We start from the raw sequence: 22,746 nt of genomic DNA, 5'->3' as shown, positions 1-22,746 counted from the left end.
GGGGCTGGCTGGAACAGTGGGGTCATTGTTTTCAACAGATGAAAAACCTGCCAGCTGGAAGAGGCCCATTCACCCAGTGTTTACACATGAGGAACCAAGGCCTAGAGGGACAGGAAGTGACTTGCCCAGGTCCCAGAAGGAAATGATGGCAGAGACCCAGCATTCAGTGGATCTCAGCCCACGGTCCTGCCACAATGGGTCAAGTTCCCTCCACAGCAGGTCAAGGTAATTTTCAGTGTGGCTGTCCAAATGGGACTCTGAGGTTGCTTCCACCTTCTGGCTATTGTGGATGACACTGTAATGAACATGGATGTACAAACATCTCTTAAGACCTTGCTTTCAATTTCTGGGTAGATGCTCTGAGTGGACTTGCTGGATCATACTTTATTTTTAGTGTTTTGAGCATCTGCCATGTTGTCTTCACTGCCACTGCTCCACTTCACACTCCTACCAGTTGTGCAGAGTTCCTGTTTCTCTACATTCTTGACAACAGTTATGTTTTGTCGTTTTGTTTTTGGTAGCACAGCCATTCTAATGGGTACATAATAGGTCCCTTTTTATAAAGACACCAGTCATTTTGGATGAGGACCCACCCTTAAAACCAAACCTAAATATTACTTTGACCTTAAGAACAAAAAGGAGTCTTGCTTTTACAGATACAGCAAAGGCTGAAGGTTTGTCAACTAAACTGTCAACTTCTGGGTAGATACCCAGAGTGGAATTGCTGGATTGTATAATAATTTTATTTTATTTTTTAAAAGATTTTATTTATTTATGCATACAGACTAGGGTACAGGTCAGAGGTGTGGAGGTAGGTGAGGAGGAGAGTATTCACCAGACAGAGCAGGGAGCAGAACAGGCAGATCAATGAAGTACACTGCTGAGGGGAGCAGCAGGCGAGACAGAAGTCTGCCGCGCCATGTGGGTCATCTTCCTGGCTGGGGATCGAACTTGTGCTGCAGTGGCTGGGACAACTTCATAGTGCTGTGCTTTAACCAGTTGGGCCACCAGGGAGGGCCCATTATTTTTAGTGTTTTGAGCATCTGCTAAATTGTCTTCACAGCCACTGCACCATTCAAAGGCCAGATGGAGACTGAGATTACATAGAGGAGGGGATTGCCCAGAGATGGGGTGCTCCTACAGAAACCCAAAACTCCAGACACCTGAAGAAAAGACGCTTTATACTTCCTCTGTAAGTGTCCTGTGAACTTATAGTGACAGATGGGCATCATGTCTTGCAATTAAGACTACATATCCTTTCCAGGTAAGGACCAGATTAATACTTCTATAGAGAGTACTCAAATATTTTGCCAGCAGATTATTCAGAATGATTTTATTTTTAAGCATTATATATATATATATATATACACACACACACACACACACACACACACACACACATTTCAAGTGCACATATACGTATGTACATGGATTTGGTAGTTGTTAAAGGATAAGTATCCACTAGGAAATGATTTTCTATAAGAGCCAAATGTGGAAAATAACACAGATCAACTTAGGAGGCTAAACTATACATGGATACAAAAAACAGCTCCTCACCCTGGGGCCCATTCCTGGGTGGTCACCACAGGCCAACGACCTGAATCAAGAAGAACATTTCAGGGTGCTGCTTCCCAGCTCTGAGGGACTACATCGAAAACCCAGAGGGGAAACGTGCTGGTCAATGAAGAAGTGAGGAACCCCTGGCTGCTAATCTCAGGCAACTTAATCCCCTTGCCTCACAAGGACATCGGAAAGATCCTCAGTTCCTTCTAGCTTGAGATTCTGAAAAAGATCAAACACATGTGAACTTTGGTATCCCGAGACTACGAGGGTCATAAAACAAATCCTAACTGAGGTAACAAGGCGGCGACAACAAATAAGGGCTAAACCATGATAGTAAGTAATGTCACAGCAAACATAACTTGTACGATAAAGCTGGTTCCAAGTCACAAAGACAGAGGATGCCAACCACAGGCCACAAAGCCAAAGGCAATCATTTCCAGCTTCCTGCAGCAATCATCCTCTGCAGAGAGCCCAACAGTAAACTACTGGCCCTGGAAGGAGCTGAGCAAACGGATGGGAGGCCACCAGGAGCTGCAACAAGCATTCATTAATTCCATCCACCAAAGTCTTCCGACCCCCCACCCCTCTCTACATAGGTCTTTCCCTGCCTCTCAACTCTTTCCACACCTAGCACTCTGCCACCCCATGAATTCTCCACCAACCTCAGGCAGCTGCTCTCTCAATACTAATGGATAGTCAGAAGCCTTTCCGTCCCTCCCTCATCTGGCCCTGGAAGCAAGCGTGTTTGCCGACTCACTCGTGCACGCTGGGGCCACACTGCCACTTGGGCAACTGAGTGAAATCAGTAGTCAGTGTTTAACTTTGGATTCAAGAGACTCTGGGCTTTGGGTACACCCCACACTTTTGGAGAACACACTCAGTGGAAGAGGTCACAGCACTTATTCCCTTAAAGGTCCCCCAGGACTGCTCGACAGTGAGACTCTCACACCTTCCCAGTAGGCAACCCCGCTGACTCCGTCTACGAAGTGTCTCTCTGCTCCCAGACTCTTCGCAGCTTCTGGTGGCCACTGCCTCCGCATGTTACTAGCTACTCCCCCCATACCTTCCTCCCTTTTACCCTTATCTCTTTTCTCTGCTGTAGCCATGGGTCTGTGACTTTGGCACTTGCAGATTTTGACCTTTAAAGCCTTGACACACCCAAGGATATAAAATTGACTTTCTCAAGTTGGGAACTGCCATTACAATTTCAGTATCTAAAATCTCCCCCATTTGGGTCCTCAGTGTTTTCACTGTTAATCACAACTGATAGCCTTTACCAAGTTGTTTCTCAAGGCCTGCTTAATCCTCTGGGTTAAAGGCAGTGCGTCCGTCACTGTATTTAAGAGGTCTCACGAGAGCTAACAAAACCTTCTAAGAGGCTGAAGTAGAGAACACTCCTTTGCTTACCAGCTTTACCTACCTTTTCATTGGCTAAATGTAGAAGACAGGCAAAGGCCAGAGGAATAGAAAGGTTTTGAGCCATGAGGGGAGGCAGGCTGTGAAACAAAGAGGCAAGCACTTAGCTAGGACATTGTGATTCTAGGGAAAAAATGCTCTTTCAAGTATGATAATACACATCCAGTGAACAATGAGAAACTGACAAATATTTCAGATGCATTTTATAAGCTGGCTTTTCTAGTTTCTTATTTGGAGATAAAATATCTCTTATTCCATTTCAGGCACTAGAGCAAAATCCCTTTTTAAAGTTGGTCTATAGTAGCTCACTTATGGAAGTAAAAAGAAAGAAAAGTGCAATCATCTGTGCTGTGAGCCGACCCACTAAGCGTGGGGGCCAATGCACTGCCCACTGGGCTCTATGAGGCCGCGAGCGGGCCTGGCCAGCACGCACCTCTTCCGCAGGTCCTTGGTGAGCCCGCTCAACATCTTCTCATCAGCCACCTCTTCGGAGGCCCCTCCTTTTCCAGTTTCACTGTGATTTGCCTAACAGAAGACATTTGCAGATCAGACATTTAGGGCCACATCACTTTTGAGAAAGTAACATAAATCTATAAAATTGTATCTCCAAAAAGAAACATCTACATCTAAATGAAACCAAACAACTTCTTACAACATTTGGAGGGAAAGGATCAATAAGGCGGCCCAGTGCCTCAGCCCTGGGTGATGACACGACATTTATGAGGTACAGTAAATGGCTATCAACGCTGGTATAATCCCAGGCTGCAAATATCATAACTCTAACTCACTTTCCACTTAAAACCCCCACACAGATAGGGACTGCCTCCTTGCCGAACACTGAAGAAACTCCAAATGCATCTATGGGACGTGGGGGAGGGACAGGACTGGGCGACAGCACAGCCAAAGCACTCCTTATACTACTCTTTTTTCGCTATGTAATTTCATATTCGAATATTTTCGCATTACAAGTTTAAAAGAAAAATACACCTTTAGTTAATCAGAATCCCTGGAGGACTGGGTATTACTATAAGTTATTTAAATTCTACAATAAACAGAAATTCCTTCCTACTTTTTTTTTATTATTACAAAAGTTTATTTTTACATCATTTTGTACATTTTTTTTCCATCTCAATTGTAATCCCTGCGGTTTTCCCATCACCAAGTCACCCATGTGCCATCACCATAATCCCGTGCATTTCCCTCCCCCACCCCATTTTTGATCCCATTCCCCACTCCACCCCCACACCTTCCTACTTTTAAAATGTGCATTTTCCTTACACTCTGTTTTAGTTGACAACGTCTTATGAACGGACTGAAACTTCATCTGATATCCAAGACAACACACTTTAGGGTCCTCAATTAAATCATGACTTTCCCCTTTTGGTCCAGCAGGTGAGATAATGGGTTTGAGTTTGGAAAGTTCAGAACACTCCCTGAGCAGAAGAGGTTCAGAAGACGAGATGGAAGGATTCTAGTAAGCTAAGAACTCCAATTATTTGGCACGAGTGAAACAAGGTCTTACCTTGCTCTGATGGAGAAAGAGACACTGTGACAGCGTAATTTCTTTTTCACTATTTCCAACTTAGAATACATTTCCCAAAGCAGAATTATTATGTCAAAGGGCTTAAACATTTTATGGTACTGAGAAGTTAGAACTTGCTTTCTAAAAGAAAATTATCAACTTCTAAATTGCACCATTAGTGAAGAAGTACTCCAATTTTTCCTCTACTCCATACTGAAAAACATTGTCTTACAGTTAAAAATTGTTACTGTAAAGCAACATAGAGAGCATTCTTTATATATTTTTTGTTACCATGCACTAGAGTTACCATCTGTATCACCTCTTGTGAGACCTGCCTGTTCACACACTTGAATCATTTCTCCTTCAGAGGTGTAACATCACTCTTCCTTTTATTTCTGAATGAATGCTTTATGCATTAGTGCAAATGACTGTGGAGCTGTAGACATCAGTCACTCTCTTCCTATAGCTAGGCACTCAAACATAAGTGGAACACATTACCTCCGTGTCGGTTTGCTTGGAAAATTCTGTCAGCAAACTCCACATGTTCTGCTTCAACTTTTTCATGTCCATCTTTTTGGCTGTCTTGGCATAATGAATTTCAATTTTATTTACCTGAAATAGGTATGTGACAAAATAAAGCTAAGCAGAAGAAAGAACATTTGCTATCAACTCACTGTAAAATCAAAAGCCAGAATCTAGTTAAAACCAAGGAGTTATAGAACTTTCTTTGGATACACTAAAATAGAATCCCTCATTTCAATCTAATTCCTAGTGCAATCTACATCACGACTAACGTGGACTGCAAGCGAGAGATAAGTGTTTTAGATATGTATGAAAGCACCAGGTCTGTTAACTGATACAGAATAAGATGATTTTTAAGGCCTAACAATTTAGCTTGGGCAAGAGTTGAGGGCCAAAATGCCAGCCTCATCTAATTGGCTTTGAACCCACGTTCTCTGCCTGCAGTCCTCATCACATACTTCACTAGTGTAACTGATAAACTCAGTCATATGGTTATGACTAGTTCCTTTGGCAAGATGATTAGTTCCATACAAACATAATTCACATCAGCTCATTCCCTATATGCTTATTTGAGAACCAGCCATTTAAAGAGCAACAGCTTAAAATCAAAATGAAAAACAAAAACAAACACAAGCATCCAGACCAACTTGACATGCATATGGAGACAAAAGAAAAAGGCTCTCAAGCAAACAATATTAAAATATAATTCTTAGCTTCTCCCTACCTTTTGAGGCTCAGTTACCAGATTTGACTCCCCGTAAGTGGTGATGTCTAGTCTTTGGGCTTCAGGTGCATCATCATCCTCCTGTGTTGTCTTAGGTGGATTGCAAGAATTAGATGTAAGGTCAAAGTCCCCAGCTGGTCCCACGAATAAGTCATCTGATTCTTCATAATCACTGTCAGCAGCCTGGGCAAGAAAATAGCTTTTCAAGTTTGGCAGTGGCTGAGAGGCTTAGAAGTACCATTGAAACAGAATCCTTATTTTCACAGCAAGAGCAAAGCACCTAAGAGTTCCTTAGGTCAAACCCAGGGTTTGGCCTAGGTCAATTCCTGGGTCAAACCCAGGATGGACTCTGTCTTCCCACTGCACCTCCTGGGGGAGGATCATTAACTAAGACCTCTGCAGTGACAGTTGAAAGGAATTCATAATCTTAGTTGCTACAATATCTCTTTTGGCTTTTCCCTCTCCTGTTACTTGCATCTACCACCTCATTATTACCAATAACTTACAGAAGGGATATTAGGATTAGTATAAACTAAGATCTGAAGACAGGGAATGACATGTACACATTCAGTGAGAACCAAAATCAGAAATACAAACCTGGCACCCTGAGGTGCACCACAGAGACTGTTCCCCAGTTTGGTCACGCCTCCTTCATATGTCTATGTATTTTGCTTCTTGAGGTAAGGCAGGCTGAAGTTTTGGCTGTTTCCTGAACTCTGCTTAGTTCCCTAATGTCTATGGCAGGTGAGCATCCACAAACCCCACCCGACTCAGAATTTTCTACAGGTTTCAGCCATACAGGCAAGGGGCAGACGGCAGGCAGAAAAATACAATCTTGGCAGAAGAGAAGACAAAGCTCTTCTCTCTACCTACCTGTAGTCCAGGGCAAAAGTTAGAGGTGTCGTTCGGGTTGTTGTAATCATAGTTTTCAATTTGTTCATAATGCTCTGTGCTTGCCCTCTGGCCTGGGGACATCCTTCGTAACTAGAATGAAGAAAAGAACAAGAACAGGGAAGCAATTTCTAGAAAACTAGCACTAAGTTGGAGAAGTCATCTAAGTTCTTATCATAGAGTTTATGATTCTATAAACTATATGTTATAGTTCAAAATTTTAGAGTTACAAAGGCCCTGAGAAGACATCTTATCTAATCAGTTTTCACTGTGCAACTCTGTCCTAGAGCAAGCGCAGCAGTTTCTATCCATCCCGAAGAAACCAGAAAGGCTGATTAACAACTAGGTCCGCATACATTATTATCTGAAAAACGGTTGCTTCACCAAAATCAAAACTACCTATAGCCATCTGAAGAGAAGTCAATTTGGTACTGCAAGAACATTCTTAGAGAAAACTCACTGACTAATTTATAGGCAGCCTGTCCCACTGCTGGGGCAATCACTCTCCCCCACACAACCACAGGGAGAAGCATTCCTTCTTCCTGTCATGACAGCCAGGTCCTTTCTCTGCCTTCCAGCAAGAACAAGTCAGCCTCCTCTTTAGGGACTGCTGCAACCACAGTCCTTTGGCTATTTGATGCCCCCAAAACTGAAGTGTTTAGCTTTGATGTGAAATAAATGGGGTTGGAGGTGTGTATAGTTTACAAAACCATATTGAATATTTCAATACAATTGTATACCCCAAAAATAGTCAAAAAGAACTCACAATGTTTTTGCAATGCAAATCCAGAAGTAATGTTAAATAGCAGGGACTTATTGAATTAAGACACACCCACTTCCACTGTTTCTGAGATGCCACAATTTTTAAGTCCCCATTCATTTAGGATACTCTCTTTTGGGCACACGTGAAATTATCCATATTCTACAAGAAATGTTTCAGAAGTGGACATGTCCTCTCCCTCCTCGTAATGACTAACTCATATAGAAACACTGACATTCAACTGGACGGGTGGATGATCTCTATAGTCCTCACCCAAATAGTGTGCACCAGTCTAGTTTTTAATTTCCAAAGCTTCCAGTCATTACCCAGTGAACCCTGTTGCCTGGCTGCCTTATGGTACACCGTGAAATTTGTTCCTGAGGATAGTTCCTTCCTCCATAAGAAATAATAAGAACCAACAAAGAGCAAAGAAACAACTGGAGTGTAATGAGCCAATTACTTTGTTCTACCATCTTCATACCTGAACATGCAAATCACTACCTAGGTTACATTCTCCAAATGATCAAAATAAGGGCTTGAGGGAAAGAAACCTGACTCGACCACTGAAAGTAGCTGGAGGCCATGCAAGGCTCGGTGAAGTGTCCACCCATGTTCCTGGTGCTGCTCCTTCTGCCCTAAAGAGTGCTATTTCTGATCACAGTGAGGTGCTGATGGTGTCACAGTTACTACGATGGCCACAACTTCATTTCTCTTTCTACATTTTAAAGAGTATTTCTATTAAGTAAACCATATTGATTAGAAAATTTAGTTGTTAGAAATATTCAGTTGGTTTATAAGAACAGAATACAAAACAGGCAAAATGAGGAAGAGGAAATAGTGGGCTATACACTTGATACCAGAGACTAGAACCACAGGAATGCAAATAAGCAGAAGGTCCATATAAAATGGAACTTGGCATCTATCGCTGCTGAGCTACCCTGGCAACAGGGACAGTCACTTGCTACTAGCAGCACAGGAAAGTCACAGGGAAATGAACAGTGATCAAGCTCAGCAGCAAGTGGTCTAGAACACTTAGCAGGTCTAGAGGGAGCCCAGAAGACCATGCAGAGGTGGGGAGCTTCCTGGCCTCTACAGTCAGACCATCCATCACTCAAGCATCACTGTGTGCTCACATCGACGCCTTGCTCTGATGGAGGCGATGTGGGCAGGACATTGCATATGGCTAATAACCCACAGTTTCAACTAGAAAGTGAGAATCAAGAAACACCTACCATTTTTGTAAATACTTCAATGAAGATGCATTTCAACATGTCAGCTCCTGTGTCTAGCGTTCTAACCAAATGAGTTGTTTCTGAGTTTTTAGTGAGCATCTACTCTGTAAGCTTTAGCTCAGCCTTTCCCTTTCCATCGCCCAGTAACTTCCCAGATGAGCACACAATCCTCAAGTACACCGTCTGATGGCCAGGCTACCAGCCACTGGAGCTCCCAGGCCACAGACAGGTTCAACAGCAGCAGCCTCCGGTAACAGCCTTACCCTGGCACCTGGTTTGAGATGCAGCTGGACAAGATTATCAGTCTCGTAGTGGAAATCCGTGGGAAGAGTAGTAGCTCGCCAATTCTGGTTCTCCAGAGTAGACTTGGTCAGAACAGTGGCAGCCTGTTAATTTTTAAAAAGAGAAGTGTTTTTGGAATCTTTAATAAAAAAGCTCATATCTTATTTGGGGGGAGATGGGAGAAGCTTGAGGTTTGGACAGCAGCAATCAAAGATCAGAGTTCCCAGTTCTATGTAAAAGAGTGATTTGCTAGTCACTATTCATATTATAAAAGTAATTTTTCTCTGCCACTGAGTTTGGAACTATTTCTCAATTCCTTTAGGGACTGAGGGAGAATGAAGCCATTCATTGACTCTAAAATTAAATTTATAATGAATTTTTAAAAACCCACATCTGAAAGGGAAAGAGAAATATAAAGAGTAACTGTGGAAAGCATGTGTCCATAAATCTGTCCAAACCTTTGTTTTTCGGAAGTATGTATCAAAGTCAACATCATCATCAAAGTCAATTTCAAAATCTTTCTTTGTGTTCTTCTTTCTGTTCTCTGATTGTGAGGCAGCTTCTTCTGCAGAAATTAAAACAGATGTCAACACTGTTTCACCTTTAGCCAAAGTTATTAATGCATCTCACAAAATCCATGGGCCGCCTTATCAGTCACAAGACAGCATGTCTGATAACATAACAGAACTAGGAAAAGCAAATCATCCATTTCACCCTTCTTTTGTGTGTGTGTGCTATTAAAATACACAATTTCTTCTTTTCAAAGGCCAAATCAAAAACTGTAAAGGCACAGCATTTCAGAGTGCCGCCTCTGGTACTAACTCATGCAGACCCTCCAGGGCCCATGGTCATCCCACCAGCAGCCACTGTTTGAAGTCACATGGATACTAGCAGGTAGTAGAGGTCATGGGCCCAATTCCCTTGACTCCAAGTATTCTTTTCACTCAGAGCCCTCAAACTGACCCCTCAACCCAGGTCAGGCCAACTGGAGACGAGCTTATCGTATGCTTCTTCAGCTTATCAGGACAGCACAGTGGCTAAACTGTAACTGGACTGTCATTTACACTCCTCTCAAGTTCCATCAAGAGGTACATACGTTTGTGTCGGGGTCTAAAGCGCCAGTGATCAGGTCCAGCCCACATCGACATAGTGCGGGGGCTAAAGTAGGAATATTCCCCAGGTTTCATGGATAGAAGGGGGCACATGGTCTTGATATCTCCATCTCCAAGGGGGATCATTTCTTCCCTGTAACACATATGAAATCATGTTTTTACATATAAATGAAGACTCCACCTACCCACTTCCACACAACTGAGATACATTTGTTAAGTCCAATAATCCCTTTGTTTTTACTTAGTGCTTTTGCATCTTAGTTTTATATGACCACATCTATACAAGTACTTCTGATATCTCAAAGTACTCCATAAGACATGTTTGCCCATTTAATAGAGAAAAAAACAGTGGTAGAGAGAAAAATTTTAAGTTAAGACTACACAGCTAGCAAACTGCCAAAGCTGAGGGTTAGGTATCATCCCCTGGACCCCAGCTATAGTTCTTGCACACAAGGCTTTCTGCCACACGAGAAGACTACACATCTACTCTTTACCACCCTTCCACCCTTCCATAAATGAAGGCTCCAATGAACGCAGCTATGCCTCCACTAAAACTGGAAACTATGTCATTCTAATTTATATCCCCCAGGTGACTGGGGGCCCCTCAATATAATGTGAAGCAATTCAGCTTTATTCTTTGTGGTGTGTTAAGTGTCTAACTGGGCAGTCCAATGTGGCAGATTTGGTTTGGTCCTTTAGCGTTTCTGCAAATTACCAGACTATCTGAAGTAGCTTTCTTCTCACAGGCTTCGGACACACCTGAAAGTAAGTGCTGCTATACTGCCCTCTAAGGGGAAATGTAACGGGAAACTTGAGACAACCAGGGAATTTTGGCCTGTATTGAGCCATGTGTATAAATTCCATTCACATCAAGCCCTACAGAATAAGCCAAAAAAGCTTTAAAAGAGGACTTTGTCTGGCCCTCCCTGGTGGTGCAGCGGGTTAAAGCACTGCACTGAGAAGCTAAAGCCACTTCCGCATGGGTTTGACTCCCGCCGGCCCTGGAGGTGACCACATGGTACGGCAGACCTCTCCTGACCCGCCCACTGCTCCCCTCAGCAGTGTACTTCGTGGATCTGCCTGTTCTGCTCCCCACTCTGTCTCTGGTGAATCCTCTCACCCTCCGCATCTCTGGCCTGTACCCCAGTTCTGTATGAACAAATAAATAAATCTTTAAAAAAAAAAAAAAAAAAAAGAGGACTTTGCCTTTACCTGAGAATGTTAAAAAAAAAAAGGAAATTATATTTGTATGTTTATCATGTAACTGAAACTTAAAAATTAAAATACATGAAAAAATTTCACTCTGAGTCTGAAAGACCTAGTGCTGTAACAGAGCCTGACAACTAGTCTCCCTTTTCGAGGTCTGCCTCTTCCAAAACTTCTGTACTTCCCTGTGCAGGAGCTCTATTTCTTCTACTCGGCCCCCACCTTCAGCTTAGCGCATTTTGGTCACATCGTACTAGTACCTGCAGGTAAAAACTGGCTGGGAGCACATTACCCAGTGTGCAGGCTGACGCTTCACTGCAAACACGGAGCAGGCTGTGGTCTGTGCCTGAACCACTGGCTAGGTCTTTAACTACAGTCAGCACCTTACAAAGACAGGCACATCTGCACCCCAGACAAATCCCCTAGATAACACACGGCCCCTGCTACAGGAAGAGGAGGCACACCCAAGCTGCCCTCAGACGTAAACATTTCCTCAGACGTGTCCCTGCTGATGTACACAGTTGTCAAAGTGTTGCCATGTAGGGGATGGATAAGAGGGATCCCATACAACACTGGGGTCTGTAATTCAGCACTGCCCCTACCTACCCTAAACTAGACAAGCCTTTTAGCAGTGTACAGTGTTTTCAAGCCTAAGTATACAGTATAATTATCTAGAGAAATTCTGGGGAAAAAGTGACACAACACCTAGTCTTAGAGCTTCAGTTAAATGGTCTGAGGTGGAGTTTGTCATTCAAAGATCATCACATGCAGCTCCCGCCAATCACTCACTATGTAATGTATCTGAGTCTGCTTCCTCACCTATAAAATGGGGATAACAGAACCTAATCACAGGGTTGTTGCAAGGATAAAGTAATGAACCTGTCATAGTGTCAGAATAAGAGCTCAATGAATATCAGACAGTACTATTTTCATCTAGTTTCAATCCTTTGTTTTTCAGCTGAGAAAGCAAAGACCCCAAAAGGTGATGCCACGTGTCCTACAACTCAGTTATCCATGGGGTGGTCAGGTCCAGTGTGCAGTTCACTTCCTGGGGAAGGTCAGCACCACGCCAAGGGCAAGTAGGAGGTTTCAAAAAGGACAAGACTCTAGCCTGGAACCTAAGCTCAGTTCTGGACTCTGGAGTCTAAGATTTTGATCTGTTTGGAACTAGAAAAAGAAATGGAGACATTTGTTAACAACAACTATCTTCCAAAAATAAAATGGAAATGACTAAAGCCCTCTGCTACTTACTGTCAGTTCCTCAGATATCACTTTCTGTTCAGGAAAAGTGACAGCGCCTCTGACATTTTGAACATATTATATCTCATCCTATTTACCTGGTCATTATTACTCACTGAGAACATAGCCCAGGACAAGGGGCAAAATCACAGTATTGCCAGTGTAAATCAGGAGAGGAGAGCGCTAAAGGGCCTAACTGGTAAATCTGGGCTTCAGATCCCAACTGTTTAGCCCTGTGATTTCTGCTCAGATATGAAGAGACAATTTCAGTCGAACATTTCCCACACGGGCAAGCTGAGTTTAAAAAAACAATCTACTATCCTGGGGACATTCAAACAAAGCTCCTGAAGAGATTTTGGCCGTGGTGGGAAATTACAATAGGCAACTTCCAAGCTTTTTTTCCTGTACTAATCCAGCTTCAGGTTGGCCAAACTGCTGTGATGGAAGCAGGAGTTATCAGAGGGTCTGTCTGTTTTAATCTTAAGATCTTTAGAGGCCCTCACACTAAAGGGCTGTGGGACCCTACTTCCAAATCATTGAAAATTGAAACAGTACTAACAAATTAAGTATATAAAGTTATGATTTTCTTTTTATGATGCTTATTCATCAAAAAGGTAGTACAGGCCAATTCTACCACCTTTCCTACCCCAGTCCAATATGCTGAATTTTATTGCTTATTTCATTTTCAATTTTGCTCAGTACTGATTTAACTCTCTGGCAACACAACACTGCCCTGTCCCCTCTTTGTCTGACCCTTAACAGGGCCACTACTTCTGCCCATAACCATATGGGATGATTTAGCCAAAAGTTCAATACAGGCATTGCATAGAGGGAGAGTGCTCCATACTACCAAAAGGCAAGTGGTAACAGGAGCTACCACATCCCAGGCACTTTTCAGCACTTCTTAGAGTTTAAGTTCTATCCTTACAAGCTCAGCAGCGTCAGTTTATACCCAGTAATTGGCTGAGCCGACGTTCCACTGAGTCAGGAAGGCTCAGTCAGTGTGGACAACACAGCACACCTGCCCAGCCAGTTCAGAGGCGAAATGAGATTGCCCCAGCAGGGACTCTATTATGAACTGGTTGATGCTCCCACGGGAACATCCTCCATGGGCCACTAAGCCTTACTGGCAACTGTCAACATGGCAGGACTTCTTCCAGCTCCCGAACTCTGTCTGATCCCCAGCTGCAGTGTGATCAGGTTCATCATTGGCATCATCGTTGGCATCGAAGTCGTCCTCCAGAGGCCCGTTGGGGAAGTCCCCGCAGTCACTCTCCTCTACCTCAGCGTTGATGTCAAATACCTGATCATTCTTCTTAAACTTGTCCACCAAGGCCGACACAGACTGGAGGGGACAAAGAGGATTCATTTCCCCTATTCCTGTAACCACCCAATTACTGTTGGGAGATGTGCCTTCTCCCCTCAAAATTCCAGTTTCCAGCCTTCTATCCCCTCCTTCCCCCAGGGTCAATGTCCTCATCATAGTAAAGCATTGAGGAAGTTTATATTCTGCAGCCCCGAATGAGCTGCTTTGTTGCTAGGCTCACTTTGTAAAATAGGAATTGGTGTCCACTAACTACATGTTTAGAGAAAATAGTTTTCCATGGAGACCATTTATTTTGGAAACTGCAATAAGTAGGCTAAAGGGGGCCATGCTAAAAATAAACAGAGGAAAGCTCTACATATGACAACATCTCAGGAAACTCTGTGCCAAGGGACTCAACCCTAAAGACAGGAAATTCCTCAAGCTTGACAGCAGTCTAAAATACCAGCAGCCACTGAGAGACCATGTTTAATAGTAAATTTGGTTGAAAAGGGGCACCCAGGAATAGCAGAGCAAGAGGGGACACAAAGCTGATCCCAGAATTCCTTTAGCTGTCTGATGTTTCTGCTGGAGTTCACGGTACATTCCCACAGCCCTTCACCACCCACCCCCCGAGGTTTTAGGCCCTAGAGAAGGGCCAAAGGAAATATTTTCTGTACTCCTGGCTAAATAAAAATGATGCCACAGTTTTGGTTCCCACTGGGCAGAACTAATTTTAGACCACTACACTGAAACCATAGCTGTTGGAGAAATGCCCAAAGTCCCAAAGCTGACCGCACCTCATTGTGTGTTTCACTGTCCCATTTAGTGAACTGGAACCCAGCCAGGGAAGGGCAGATCTGGCGATCTTCCACACACTGCTGCAAGGGTGCTGGAGACAGGAAGAACACAAAGCGGGCTCAGAGGCAGGAGCGCACACTCCGCGCCTCCTCAGGGCACTGGTCTCACAGACTGCTCTCCCAGAGGGCAGACACTCAGACACGCAACCACACTGGAAGTAGTCTCCATGCTGGCATCTGAAGAATTAATAAAAACATTAGAGCAGAAACCTGAAGCAGTGATTTGACTCTGAAAGGGGCTCCATGCCCTGTGCTGTTAGTTGAGAAATCGAAATCCCTTCCTCAAAGTATACTAAGTGACAAGCAATAATCCAATGTTACTTATTTTAGTCCCAAATTAAACCAGCTACGGAACACCCACCTCAAGACTAGAACCCCAGTTTGAGAGCAGAAGCTTGGTGGCTGGACTTCATGCCTACCTGAGCCTGCATAAAGTCATCAGGTAGAGGCTCACCCCTGGGGGCAGGTACGGAGGCACAGGAGCGGACGGGTATTAAAAACCCTTGCCAAGTCAGTACGGAGGACTGACAACAGAAAGGGTCCATTCTCAGGCCACCACAGGGGAGTCTGAAAACAACTCACAATGTGCTCTTCTCTTTGGGAGCCCCTGGGCAAATAAAAATAAGGTCCCTCTTGTTTGATAAGGTCCCCCCTCCCTGAGTCCAAACTCTGATACTCCAGTGTGCACCCAGGCCTCTAAGATGTGACTGTGAGATCTGTAGCTAACAGAGACACTTGAGGAATTAGCTACTATTAGCATTAGCTACTATGACTTTGAGACCCATGCTGCAGAAAGTAGAAAAGTTAGCTTCTCCCAAAAAGATGCCTACCTTGGCAATGCAGAAGCACCTTCTGGGCAATTTAAACAAGCAACATAGACCATGATGGGCTTACTTACGTACATCCCACAGTAATACAGAACCATTGCAACCACTGAAATGCTCTGCTAAAAGGCACCGCGTGGACTTACCTTTTAAATCTGTCATTTCTACCCAACCTAAATCTGGCAACTCCAGGGATTCTCCAGTGGAGAGTGTCTGGATGTCAGAAGGAAAAAGCAGCTCACTCCTGTAGTCACTGCAATGGAGGGTGGAGAGAAACACCCCTGCGGTGCTGCACTCATCAAACGAGGCCGCAGTCTTCTGAAACATGGGATCGATCTGATACAGGAATAAAGAGGAAGGAGGAGTGATCATATGTAGGCCAAAAATATATAAAATACATAACGCTTCACTCATTGGCTCCTGCGCATTCACACCTGCATAACTAAACTGAAGTGCCTCTGCATGTTGTCTAAAACAGAAATGAGGAAGAGGCTTCCAGATGATTAGGTAAAAACCCACCCCAGTGGATACCAGCTCAGAGGGAAGAGAGCATGTGGTCAGATGGCTACATGTACTCACATCAGGCACACAGTACATGGCCACAGGCTTGTACAATGTCATTGTGCTTGCTCACAATATACTGAACATGTATCCTTCTGCTATGGCTGGTGGAATGTTATCCCACCAACGTCTACTGTTTTTCTAAGCAGAAATATTTTCAAAGATTTGAAGAACAAGATTAAAAGATCCAGGCAAAGTACATGCACAGCTGTGTGGGTAAAACCTGAGAGAAGCTATAAGAAGGTTCCCAGAGCTGAGTGGGAGAGGAGCAGCATTTCTGGGCGACGCCAAGCCAAAGGCAACAAGGCGCCAAGTGTAAGAACAGGGACGAGGCAAGGCACGTGCATGTGTAGCAAGAGGCTAGAAGTTATGGATAGGTGGTCCTGAGACAGGAAATAGGCTGGGAGCTGAATCACAAATCTCCTGATGCCTGCGGCTATGAAGGGGAGAGAAGTCTGCAGTAGCATGTGGCTTGTGGCTCCCTAAGAACTAAGCCCAGCTCACCAGAACTGAGATTCTCTTCTCACCTTCCCAACAAGCCCCCTCACCACCTGCTTGTCCCAAGGAGCAGACACAGCCCTCATGTCCTTCCTGTCTCCTTATCCCTCATCCACTTAGCATGGACAAGGGGGTAGCATTTTCTTTCCAGGTGTCTCTGCTACATCACTTCCTTTCCAACTTCACTGTCATCGTGACAACCCTCACCTGCATGAACCCCATGTGCCTGGTCTCTCCCACCTCCTGTCTTAAAAATACCAGTGCTGGACTTGGATGGAGCTGGAAAAGGTCATGCTTAGTGAGATAAGCCAGAAAGAGAAAGAAAAATACCGGATGGTTTTGCTCATAGCAGGAGTATAATGGACCAGGAGAGAAAATAATAAGAATAATGAATAGCCATATACCCGAGACATTTTGTGGGAGTGGAGTGGAGAATGGAATTAAAAACAGGGGTGGGGGGGGGAGTGAAGTGCACGGGACTATGGTGATGGCACACTCGTGATGGAAAACTTGCGGGGATTACAACTGAGAAAAAAAAAATGTACAAAATGATGTAAAAATAAACTGTTATAATAAAAAAAAAAGAAAATACCAGTGGTGGGACTTCCATTCCTTTCCTCATGGAAGAATCTTGAGTAGCTAATGAATGAAATTCAGCATTTCAAAGTCAACATGGGACTTGTCTATTCGCCCACTTTAGAGTCCTCAGCCTGTCAGGCTCAGAGCACTGGATCTACCTGGTAAGAACAAATCTTGGAAAAGAGTTTCTAATCACACTGCTGCTAATAATTCCTGACTGAATTCATCCAGGTTCTGCAGAACGAGAAGGAAGCAAGAATGATAGTGAAATAAATATTCAAATTACCCAAGAAGGGAAAAAACAAGCAGTGGGACAGACAAGGGAAGCAAAGAGGATCCTGACCCCTCCTTGGATGTATACAACATCTTACAAAGCTCTGTACATCTGCTGTAAACCTTGCAGATGGTGTAAAGCACTTTGACAAAAGCTGACTCAGTAAGACATGTGGGTTACCTGTTTTGACGGTGTAACAAAGTAAGATTCAGAACCTATGCCCAGGCCATACAGCTAAAAGAGTAGAACCAGAATATAAACTTTAAAAACTGAAAAGCTCTACAGCTGGAATTCCCTGAGGTAAATGTGCCACTCTTGCCCCTCAGGCTCACCCACACTGTCCTCACAGGCTGGGGACCCCAGGCAGCCCAGAGCAGAAATGCCCACCCTGCTCAGGCCCTTCACCTAGCGGTCACAGGGCCCTCTAGACCAGGTATCAGCAAAATCTCCTGTACTGGCCACCTCTTCCCTAAGGGTCTCGTCACCTACTTGACCTAACTTGGTCATTCTCAATGAGGGCAATATCACGCTCAAAGGGGTGAAAGTTCTAGAAGAGTGAAAAAAATCTTAGATATTGTATGTTTTTTCAAACTTCAACCCTACCTGATAAAATCTCACTCCTTTGTAACTAATTTCAAGGGGGAAAGGTAGGACAAAATGTCTTACGAGGCTCTAAAGGACAGGGGGAGGGAGACAATGACAAAAGGCTGAGCAGCACTGTGCCAAGGAAGCCTGGTGTCCACGCAGGGACACTGCTGGCCTCGCGGACTTGTCTACTGGCGCCGCCCCCTCTCCCATAGCCAGCAAACCATGTGGCACAGACGATGTCGCTGTTGCTTCCAGGCTATGCTACGTCCTAATTCCTAAAACCCTCAGGTTTGACCAACAAACTTTACCACCTTCCATCTACCTATATTACAATCATCACCAGTCCCTGGTCACAGCCCTCACTACCCCTTTCTTAATTGGCTTAGTACTAGTCTCCTTTAACTACTGTTAACAGTTGTTGAAAATTTCAGTATCCGTATGTTGATCCTTCCAATACTCTGGCCTTCTGAAATCCTCTCATTCAACTGCCTTGGGTTCCATCCAAAGAACTCCAGGACTCTGAGACCCTTGCATGATCCCCACAATGGCTCAGATTTTCACTCCCTTGGAGTTGAACCATTAACCACGACTGTAATTTCCATATGCTCAAGACCAAGTGGCACCAAGTGCCCACTGCCCACCATCTCCTACTTTTCCAGCCTACCCCTTCTTGTCTCCAACACCTGTAAGGCTTTGGTTCCACCAGGTCTGCAACTTACCAATTATATGGCCTTGCACCATCTCTCCTTTCCCAGCTAAAATTCCACAAGCATTTACAATACCTTTGCAGATGCTGTTAACTCCAGGGTACCTTTCTAGTTGTGTTACCCTCACTCGGCTAAGCACAATCCAGCTTTCTGCCTTCTCCATACTTGTACTCACACCTCTAACCATGAGTGAAGAAAGACACAAAATCACGCAAATCAACCTCACTTGCCACCCACCTGCAGCTGCCACCAGACAGACCCACAGTGTTGTTATAGTTCTCTTGTCCTCTCACTTGCCTGCCCTCTCAGATGACCCCTTTTTCTCTCCTCAAAGCCCCAACACTCTGTCAGCTGAAAATCTGACTTCCCCTTTAATTGACAAGGGGAAGAGGGGGACTCCCTCCACAAAAATACCAAGAACGCTCCCATGAGTACACACTGAACACCATCTTCCATCAGCCACACTGCTCCTGAGCCAAGTGCATCTGGCCGTGCACGCCCTTTCCCTTCCTACCTGCTCAAGGACACTGCTCTAGTTCTCTTTTCTGCATCATCATCTCCTTCTTCACTAGATGATGTTATCAACAAATAAAAATGCTGTTCATTCTCCCACTTGAAACACAAAAGTCTGGATCTTGCTTTCCCATCCACTTGTTATCTTATCTCTATGCTCTAGTTTATATCAAAACTTCAGAAGAACTGTCTGGCAGAGTCTTCATTCCTCTCTTCCACTTGTTCCCCCTTCCCAACATACGAACCTACAGGAATGGTGAAGTAGCAATAAGAGCCTCTGCAGAACTTTTATCTAGATTCTCCAACAGGTAATATTTTGCAGATTTGCTTTCTCTCTCGGCCCTCAATGCCCAGAACAACTTTTAGGAAAATAATGTTACAACATTTGCTCTCCACCAGTTATTGAGCTCTAGTCCCTCAGCTCCAAGCCTGCTCTTCAATCCTCTGCTGTGATGCTGGCTGTGGGGCTTTATTTCCGCTTAGCTAGCAGCTCCATGTGGGCTCCACCAACAGGGGGCACTAAAGGGAGCCTGCAGGGCTGGAAAAAAGCCCAGCTCTTTTCTGTGGGCTTCCTGTTCCTGTGAGTGTCACCACCGTGCTTCTTAGCTACGGCAGGGCCTCCTGCGCAGCAGCTGAGTTCAATTTGTACTTTTCCCTCACACTCACAGAAACTACCCCACTGTGTGCCCTCAGGGGCCCCACCAGCAGGCAGCCTGCCCTCCTCAGCAGTCAGAGCCTAGACCCACAAGTCCCTGAGAAATACTGTATTTAGTAGTAAAATAAGTAAAAAATTGTAGTAATACCTATTTGCTTTAAATTAACTGTGCTATTAGTGAGGCCTCCAGTACCATTTCTTTAAGTTGATTCCTTAGAATTTGCTAGAGCATATAAGGTCATTTAGTACAAGGACTCTGGAGCCAATCAGTCCACTTAGTTTCAAATATCTGCTAAGTTACCTAACAGACTTGCATCTCAACTCCCTCTTCAGAAATTAACAAGGATATAGGGATTAAATCAGTTAGCACAGGCCACCATCTTAGGGCAGCACAGGGCATCTAGGAAACACACAATAAATGTCAACTCCTGTCACCACTGCCAGGAAAGGAAATTAATGTTTTATTCAATCAAATTTTCCAGTAATTTGTCATCTTTTCCTACCCAATCATTCTGAAATAATAAGGGGACTTACCCTTTCAATCTTCCCTCTAAAACTAAGATAGTAACACAGACAACAGCTGAATACTCCCTTGAGGCCTGATGAAGCACATACCAGCAAGGCAGGCTTAGCCCCACCATTTCAGTCCCTCATGCTCGGAATTAGTCAAAGACCACAATGCACACAGTTCCTCACCTCACACTTTCGATCTGCTTCAGAGACATTGAGGTTATTTATGTTCTGCTCAATGGTTTTGTATGAATGCTTCTTCTTAGGCTTTGGAATCTTTTTGGTTGTTCCCATTTCAGTAGCATTTCCATCTGAAAAAGGAATAAGACTGTATACAAGGATTGTTTTTGGAGAGTGTAACTTATTGATTCAAATTCCCCAAAACTCTAAAGCGGAATCGCAACTTAAATACATTCCACTCCCTCACAACAATTTAACTCGCAGTTGATGGAGCAACCACACTACTAGATTAAGTTTTTAGTTTATAAGACAAATTAATTTCTGAAGACCCTTAAATAAGAATTTCCCTCTTTGATAATACCTACTCAATCTTGCCTAAATAAAATCCAAAAGCTTCCATAAGCCCCTTCTCGTTTTCAAAGAAAAGCAATTCCAGTATTTGACTCCGTTATGTACAATGCTGCAAACATCCAAATTTTTAGTAGAATAATCAATTTCTTGTGGCTTCACCCCAATATACTGCTCAAATTACTACATGCTACACCCTTTTAAAAGCCCATTAAATCCAGACCCAATCCATGTACCTTCACCACTGATCTCGCCTTCTTCTGGAGAGGGCGCATCTTTGCCCAGCCCCCCCAGGACTCTGTAGACATCCGCATGGACAGCATCAACGCGCACAGCATAAATTTTGGTGCTAGCATCCAGAGTGCCTGCAGCCACCTAGCCACACAAGCAGAACTGTTTTATGATCATGCCTAGAAAGGGCTTCTGAACAGGCAAAACACAGCAAGCTTCAGAGAATATTTATTTGCCCTTAAGGGAAAAAATGGCAAAGATTCCCTTAAGACACAACAGAAAAATATCTCCTCTACATTTCATCAGTTTAGGAAAGAAAAGTGATATGGGTAATAAAACATCTGAAGAAAGGCTCTCTTATATTTGTAAAGTTAGATATTACATAACAGTGTTGGAAATAATCATCAATTTGAATACAAAGAAAGTGGATTTTTCTTACTTTAAAGTTGGTCGGTTCAGTGTCTTTCTGTTTAAGAATCTCTAACATAAAATCAATCAAGTGCAAGCCAAAAGCATTCTTGGTAGTGATTTTCTGAAAACAGAAAATTGCACAAAGGTTTGGAATTTAGGTTCATGTAAATAATATTACCCTAGTAGAGAACATCAAGTTTTTATCATACTGGAACAGCCCACATTTCAACACCTAGTGACACCAATAAATCCATACATGCAATTCTTTCATACTGAAGGCATACAAAGACACACACAACTCTTGAGAGTTCACTGTTCACAAAGGGACTCAGTCACCTTCAAAGTGACTATGAGGCAAGTACTATTCTCATTCATATTTTACAAAGGACCCCACAACAGAGTGGTTAGGGGACTTGCCAAGGCCACACAGCTTACAAGTGGCAGAGACAGGTTTCCAACACAGCCTAGCTCTAGAATTCAACAAGTAGCTCACCACCCTACTATCTGTCTCTTTTTCTCTCTACTTCTAAAACTCACAAGTACCAATTATGATATGCAGCCTCTCTACAGTCACTGCAGCATGAGGCAAACAATCTGTCAGAAGGAGCACCAAAGGTATGTAAGAAACAGTAGCTTTAAGAGTTACTGGAGAACAGCACACAACTATTATCAATCATGCTCCCTTTCCAAAATCAAAGAAGGCTAGATTCCCCCTGCAATCGGGTTGTCAACTCTTTAATAATTAACCAGCAGATACTCACATTTTCAGTGGACAATTTGATACAGGTGGAATAATGTTCTGTGATCTGTGTGTTTGTAAATTTAGGAGTTGTAGATGAAACGTCAACAGTCCTAAATGAAAACAAAAAACTCTGCAAGGATCCATGATACAACTTTTCAAAATCCAGACCCAGAATCCACACGGAATTGTGGAAGCGTGAGGCCTGTGTAAGCCACAGCAAGGAGGTGGCTCCAGGGTGGCTGCTCAGAAACACTCACCTGCTGGAGGGGGAGGCTAGCAGATGGGGCGAGTCTGTGCTGAACTGCAGATCAAAGACCCGGGAGCGCCTCCGCTGCAGCCGCTCCTTTTCATCATCGTTCTGAGGAAAGTCTTCAAGGACCGGGGTGCCAGGAGTGCTAAGAGGGGCCTTCCTGGGCAGGGCCATGGAGAACACCCGTTCCGCAGGTGAAGAGGCACCAGGGGGATGTCCACGGGGCTCTGAAGAAGAGTTATT

At 43.9% G+C, this 22,746-nt stretch overlaps 1 protein-coding gene across 2 annotated transcripts; it reads right to left on the bottom strand.

The window, feature by feature from the left end:
- Positions 1–1,480: 1,480 nt before the first annotated feature.
- NCAPH (non-SMC condensin I complex, subunit H) lies at positions 1,481–21,617 on the bottom strand. Of its 2 annotated transcripts, none has more exons than XM_012727399.1 (15): positions 21,540–21,617; positions 21,112–21,244; positions 20,528–20,652; positions 15,603–15,792; positions 14,573–14,664; positions 13,597–13,814; positions 10,009–10,157; positions 9,371–9,477; positions 8,894–9,016; positions 6,621–6,731; positions 5,748–5,930; positions 5,000–5,113; positions 3,413–3,504; positions 2,984–3,059; positions 1,481–1,782 (listed from the first exon to the last, which is right to left on the bottom strand). In XM_012727399.1, the coding sequence occupies exons 1-15, from the start codon at positions 21,585–21,587 to the stop codon at positions 1,723–1,725; spliced, it is 1,821 nt and encodes a 606-aa protein (XP_012582853.1). In that variant the 5' UTR covers positions 21,588–21,617; the 3' UTR covers positions 1,481–1,722. The 2 variants fall into 2 exon arrangements, with proteins under 2 accessions (XP_012582853.1, XP_012582852.1); XM_012727398.1 differs by having other exon boundaries at positions 21,106–21,244; positions 21,540–21,616.
- Between the last annotated feature and the right edge of the window lie 1,129 nt (positions 21,618–22,746).

This window comes from Condylura cristata, unplaced genomic scaffold (assembly GCF_000260355.1).
Source record: "Condylura cristata isolate star-nosed mole 26May11 unplaced genomic scaffold, ConCri1.0 scaffold00020, whole genome shotgun sequence".
Lineage (NCBI taxonomy): Eukaryota > Metazoa > Chordata > Mammalia > Eulipotyphla > Talpidae > Condylura > Condylura cristata.
The sequence above is the reverse complement of the archived record's forward strand: the minus strand, read 5'-3'. Positions and strand labels throughout refer to the sequence as shown.